The 6,830-nt window shown below is 38.5% G+C and overlaps 2 protein-coding genes across 2 annotated transcripts; both read right to left on the bottom strand.

Moving 5' to 3' along the window:
* Nucleotides 1–1,926: 1,926 nt before the first annotated feature.
* LOC101300159 (tryptophan synthase alpha chain-like) lies at nucleotides 1,927–3,009 on the bottom strand. Its single transcript, XM_004302555.1, has one exon. It carries the CDS (start codon nucleotides 2,948–2,950, stop codon nucleotides 1,988–1,990), a length of 963 nt encoding a protein of 320 aa, XP_004302603.1. The 5' UTR covers nucleotides 2,951–3,009; the 3' UTR covers nucleotides 1,927–1,987.
* Nucleotides 3,010–4,636: 1,627 nt separating this feature from the next.
* Nucleotides 4,637–5,834, bottom strand: LOC101299877 (tryptophan synthase alpha chain-like). The gene has a single exon (XM_004302554.1). It carries the CDS (start codon nucleotides 5,808–5,810, stop codon nucleotides 4,845–4,847), a length of 966 nt encoding a protein of 321 aa, XP_004302602.1. The 5' UTR covers nucleotides 5,811–5,834; the 3' UTR covers nucleotides 4,637–4,844.
* Between the last annotated feature and the right edge of the window lie 996 nt (nucleotides 5,835–6,830).

Here is a 6,830-nt window from a genome sequence, read left to right as displayed (position 1 = left end):
TTGGTTGCTGTCATTTTCGTGTTTTGACTTTTTTTTAGTGATCATTCTCTTGAATAGTTATAGTTCATCTGAAGCTAACTGAATAATAATCAACTTCTCAATGATGCTAACTGAATTTCATGATCACAAAGAGGAACCACCAAAATGATATATATATACCGCAGAGGCAAATATAAGGAATCTTGCTTGTCCAGATCTATATATATGCCATCTGAAATTAAAATCCTATAAATTTATATACTATACTTACTTCAATCACGTACGTACTATAGAGATACATGTTGTTATTTATTAGATATAAGGAAATCACAAATTGTTGATGCAAAATTCTTCACATGTAATAACAAACTATATCAAAGTGGAAGAACTCCATTATAAAGAAATCACCAACCAAACCATCTTAACTGAAAAGGATCTTAAACCAACAACCAAATCAATAGCGATTTACTCCTTTTATGAATCAATACAAAACCACAACAATAATCAACCATACATTTACTTATAATTACAATAACCCAAATCGAAATCATAAAACAATTGAAGATATTGGAGAACAAATCAATGACAATGGCAACGATAATCAATCATAAACAAATCTGAAAACAAATTTGAAATCTAAAAACAAATTGGATTCAATTACTCACCACGAATTGGATTCGGTTACTCACCCTTTATAGATACAAACCCAGACAAATCTCTAAAAACCCAGACAAATCCCTTGTACTGAAACCAATTGGATTCGGTCATTTATAGATACATACAAACCCAGATAAATCTTTACGCAGACTAACATCTCCAATTATTACTCACCTTTTATAGATACACAAACTCAGACAAATCCCTCTTCCTCTCTTTTCTCCTTCTCTGAAATTTGTCGCTGAACGGAAGATCAAGAAAGATAGTCGGTGATCTTCTTGATATTTGAAAGATGTCGCTGCTCTTTCCTTAGCAGGTCTCTAAAAAATGTCGGTGCACTCAGGCCCAACTATGTGATAAATTCTGGAAATTTCTAGTTGCAGACCCAACTGTGTTATGAATTCTAGAAACTTCTAGTTACAGGCCCAATTGTGTGTTATTAAGTCTTACAAACAGTAATTAGCAACAGTGTTAAAAACAGTGAATCTAGTTATCTGCACAGTGGACAGAAAATATATATATGGTAAATTATATATATATATATATATATATGATGAATACAGCATCATTGCAGGTGCAGCTCAGCAAGAATTCCTGGCCTGCTTCTATTCTTCTAAGGTTCCAAACAACTGGTACTCTATTTCACTGTGTAAATACATAGTGTTTATCATGTTTTGGAATATGTAAATATAGTCGCAAGTCGCAACGTACCTTTCAGAATACTAAATATCTGGCCTAAAGTTTTGCTGTGGTAGGCCAATATCCCTCAGCGTTATCGTACGTACTCTCGTGCATGTCTCTATATATATCATTCATCACAGATTAATTCTGCGGACCTTAATTAGAAATGTAAGGATATTTTTTGTTTTTTGTTTTTTGTTTTTGTTTTGGTATTATCGATCTAGAAGTTGGACGAGCAACAACTCCAACAAGATGGCTTGTCCAGAAAAAAAAAAAACTCCAACAAGATGGTGCAACAAATTCAAATTCAAATTTATTGTATGGTTTGAAGCTTGTTGTTCAGTTACAGATATCTAGTTGGAGATTGAGTCTAATTTTGCCGTTTTGGAAGTCCTAAATCATAGATGGTCGTATGTTATGTAACGTTGACAATTCTCATGTCCCCTGGACATACATATTCCCAATAGAAAAGCCATAATGCATGGCTCCAAGATGTAATTGACTTGGTCAACCAAACAACAAGTAAATTACCGTGTGTATATTCGAAAAAAAGGAGTAAATTAAATGACGTACGGAAGTGATTTCGTTGTAGTGAAACGATCAGCATGTACAGTTCAGAATCTATGATCCATCATTATATTTCTTTTCTATTGCACAAATCATTACGGATTTACGGGAGAGCAGATTTGAAAGATTTGGCGAAAGATTCAAGGTCTCTCAACCCTTGCAATGGAGATCTAGCTTCGCCCAGTACCTTCACAATAGCACTACCGACAATCGCACCATCCGCTCCCCACTCCGCCACCTGCTTCACATGCTCCGGCTTCGACAACCCGAACCCAACCGCCACCGCCTTGCTTGTCACCTCCTTAATCTCCCTCAAGAGATTCGGAACTTGTTGGTTCACACGCGGACGAGCTCCGGTGACCCCCAGCGCACTCACCAGGTAAACAAAACCTTCCGAGGCTCGGACAATGTTTTTCATTTGAGATGTTGTAGTAGTAGGTGTAGTTAGCAGCACCAACTCAACGTTGTTCTTCGCCGCTTCATTTCTCAAACTTTGTGTGTTTTCAAAAGGCACATCCGGAACCACAAGCCCACGGACTCCTATTTGGCTAATGGTAGACATGAAGTTTCCGATGCCATATCTGATAATAGGTTTAGAGTAGGATAATAGAGTGATAGGGCACGACAGCTGGGGAATAACATCTTCTAACATTGAGATGATATTGTTGAGCTTTGTCCCTCCTGCCAAGGAACGTGACGCTGAAGCACGTATGACCGGACCGTCTAGTGAGGGATCGGAGCACGGTATGCCTAGCTCGATGACATCGGATCCACAAGAATCGAGCACCTTCAGGGCTTGAATGGTTGTCGTGAGATCGGGATCGCCGGCAGTGATGTAGGGAATGAAGGCCACTTTCCCTTGTGATTTCAATTTTGTGAAAGTTTGTGAGATGTTTATGGTAGGACTAGGGGCACGAGTGAGGGTGAGAGCCGCCCTTGGATTTGGCCAAGCTAGTTTCTTGACTGAAAAGGTTAATGCTCTTTGTGATGCAAAAGGAAGATGATGAAATGGGTTCTCAGGTATCCTAGTATTCATCTGAAGGAAGTCTGAAGTAGGAATAGCCATTGTGCAAAAAGTATGCCTATGTTTTCTTCTTACTAGTTAGTTGTGTATGTAATGGTGGTGTGATATGAGACCCAAGTACGTTTATTTATATCTTCAAAAATCAAAATCGACCACACTGGTCAAAACATGAATTATGAGCTTCGTTGCTGTGAAAACGACTACGCGTTAAACACGTTCTTTTCTTTACAACGTAAGGGAACATCTGGAATGCATGCACCATATAATAAGCTTGGTACATACAGTAACACAGTGATATGGACATTCCCGAACTCACCATAACATAAACGTGAAAGACTTTTTTTGAATCGAAACACCCAAACACGCCCTTCCCCTGTTTTTTATGTACTCTGTGTGCTTTTATATTCAAGAAATTATCCTCGTTTTGTCGAGATTTTCCGGGGGAGGGGGAGCGCATCAACAGTAGTACTCCACAACCGTACCACTCAAAGACATTCGATCCTGAAAAACAAAAAACAAAAAAGTTTTCTAAGTTGCCACTTACTCTGCACGAGAAGGCTGTTTGGATGGAGAAGGAGTACGTAGGATGAAATGGGTTTTGAGGTTTCTTTGTTTTCACTTGAAGAAAGCCTTAAGTAGTGGCAAGCTTAAGAGAGGAATGGCCATTGATCGAGCAAACATGTATGTTTAGCTGGCGGGTATATATGCTTCTCTGGTTAGTGGTTATATATTACTAGTTAGTTCTGCAAGGAAAATTCTACCATATGGTATAACATGCCTCATAAAATGTGTGGCTATCATTGATTGAAAAAACAATTAAATGAACATGTAATGACTATTTACCCCTTTAAAAACTCTCATGTATCATACAATTAGACACATTTGTAATAGGTCTGCAATAGATATGCTATATGATATGATAAACAAACCCGTCGTGTAACGGTGAGATATGAGCAATACGTACATTTGTATTCTTAATAAGTGGACCTGCAGCATGGTGAAACATGCAACATCAGTTCACTTCGATCGGTCTTCCGAACTTCCAGTTTGTAAGTTTCATATTAATTTGCATCACTGCTTTTGGTTTCGGTCCCCTCGTTTATGCTATCCCATTCCTATTCTTAATATAGGAGGACATGAAAGCTAGGGATCTCCTTGACAATCCAATTCAAGCCTTAAAATAAATCTACACGTCAAAAAAATCTTAACAAAATATAATGTAAAGAGAACCTATGCATGTCTTTGTCATTCGTATACCAATTGGATTTTATTACTCTTATTAGCTCTACCTAGATCACAAATTAATCGTGCATCCACTGCGCGCAGAATATATGACAAACAACTTGGGATGTATAGTTGCTTTCAGTATATATAGCGCGTACTAAGAATATCAAGGACATTCAGATGCAGCGCATGCGTCCAGACGTCTAGTAGCACGTTTTACTTACTTAAGCTGAGAGTACTCAACTACTCATTACGGATATAAATGCTTAATTAGTCTACGACTTAGTTTAAGAATCTCTCCACGAGAAGATATGAAAGTCGGGAGATATAAATTTATAATCCCAACTTTCATTTTTTCTCGTTGTGATTACAAAATGCTCTAGTCTCAAACTAAGTCGTAGAGTAATTAAGCCTATTTTTTTGTTAATTTAACTTACTTAATTTTGTAGAAAGTTATATGATGACTAATTATATATATAATCACTCGCATCAATATAAAAATTTCAACTTGCTAAATAAAAATTTAACATATAATTTTCATCACTCATGATCAGTTACATCATGACCGTACGTAGCTGCATGCATGAAGTAATTAGCAATAATTAATCTTGGTAGATCTAACAATCTAACTTATTATCTCGTAATTTAACTACGGGATCCCATTTTTCAAAAAAATAAAACTACGTGATCCCATTAAACTACGTATACATCATCAACGAAGAGCAGACTCCAAAGACTTGGTGAAAGTTTCAAGTTCTATCAACCTTCCAAGCGGAGATCTAGCTTCACCCAGAACCTTCACAATGGCACTACCAACAACAACGCCATCAGCCCCCCACTCAGCCACCTGCTTCACATGCTCCGGCTTCGACAGCCCGAACCCAACCGCCACTGCCTTGCTGGGCATGACCTCCTTAATCTCCTTCAAAAGACCCTTAACCTGTTCATTCACACGCCCACGAGCTCCGGTGACCCCCGCCGTGCTCGCTAGGTACACAAATCCTTCCGAAGCTTTCACGATGTCTTTCATTCTGTCTGTCGTAGTGGCTGGAGTTGTCAGTAGCACCAACTCAACGTTATTTTTTGCAGCTTCGTTCCTCAAGATTTCGGTCTCTTCGAAAGGAATATCCGGGACCAGAAGCCCGCGTACACCCGCTTGACTAATAGTGAACATAAAGCTTTTGATGCCTTGCTTGATGATAGGGTTATAGTATGAAAAAAGAACAATAGGGCAAGACAGTTGTGGAACAACCTCCTTCAACATGGATATAACTTTGTTGAAGTTTGTCCCTCTAGCCAAGGAACGTGTTGCTGAAGCACGTATGACAGGACCGTCTAGTAACGCATCGGAGTAGGGAAGGCCTAGTTCGATTGCGTCTGATCCGCAAGAATCGAGCACCTTCAACGCCGCCTGGGTTGTCGACAGATCTGGATCACCGGCGGTGATGTAGGGGATGAATGCCACTTTCCCTTGTGACTTCAATTTTGTGAAAGTTTGTGAGATGCTTATGGTACGAGGGAGGGTGTGAGCAGCGATTGGATTTGGCCTACTATGAGCTCTTTTGATTGATAAGTTTGATGATGTTACGGATGGACAATGAAGCTGTTGTTGAAACGGGTTGTGGGATTTCTTTGTGTATAGAAAGCCGGGAGCAGTAAGGGATCTAGAAATAGCCATTGAGAAAATTAAAAGTTTTAGCTGGTATTCAAGGTTTTATGGAATATGGTATCTATATATAGCAATTTGAAAAGTGATAAAATTATTAGCTCTACTGTGAAAGTTCACATGAACCGTTATTTTGCTTAACAATATAAACGTGAAATAAATGTAAACAACTATTTTCAATGATCATATGAAGGCGCTGGATATGACATATATGATGAATACAGCATCATTGCAGCTCAGCAAGAATTCCTGGCCTGCTGCAGTTCTTCTGAAGTTCTAAACAATTGGTACTCTAATATGGAAAATTCTACTATATACTGATGGGTATGCTATACATACTCTCAGGCAAAATTTCTTCAAAACATCTACCCCACCACCCCCTGCTAGAACAACCACCACATGTTGAGAGTATGTATATCATACGCGGCCCTCTAATATTAATTCACTGTGTAAATATACAGTGTTTGTCATGTTTTGGAATATGTAATAGTCGCAAGTCGCAACGCAACGTACCTTTCAGAATACTTAGTACCTGGCCACCTGGGCTAAAGTTTCTGTGAGGTAGGCCAATATTCCTCAGCATTATCGTACGTACTCTCGTGCATGTCTCTATATATCTCATCACATATAAATTCTGCCGACATTTAAACCTTGGAAATGTAAGGCTATTGATAGGCGCAAAAGCACCTACAAAGATACCCTATTATCAAATCAATTATATCAATGTAGTAAACGGCAAATAGGGGTCATTACCCGCAGAGGATTGGTGATGCTAAGACTTAAACACATAAGAAACACAAACAGACGCGTAAACCAGAAATCTGGCAGACTCGACCTAGGAGCAGAAACCTAATTAATTAGCTAATCTAGACTCAACCAAAAATTATGAAATTAAGTACACAGTAACTAGACACAGTGGCGGACTACCACACAAATTTTGAGGGTATTCGGAGTTGGTTTGATTGGTGAACAAAAATAGATAAAACAGAAGTACTGCTGAAAACAGAATATTAAAAAGTGAATATGGATGTA

This window comes from Fragaria vesca, linkage group LG6, assembly GCF_000184155.1.
Source record: "Fragaria vesca subsp. vesca linkage group LG6, FraVesHawaii_1.0, whole genome shotgun sequence".
Taxonomy (NCBI): Eukaryota; Viridiplantae; Streptophyta; class Magnoliopsida; order Rosales; family Rosaceae; genus Fragaria; species Fragaria vesca.
The sequence above is the reverse complement of the archived record's forward strand: the minus strand, read 5'-3'. Positions and strand labels throughout refer to the sequence as shown.

Bases quoted from the DNA above. Each gene is read 5' to 3' on its own strand.
- LOC101300159 (XM_004302555.1), bottom strand. From the start codon at position 2,950: ATGGCTATTCCTACTTCAGACTTCCTTCAGATGAATACTAGGATACCT.
- LOC101299877 (XM_004302554.1), bottom strand. From the start codon at position 5,810: ATGGCTATTTCTAGATCCCTTACTGCTCCCGGCTTTCTATACACAAAG.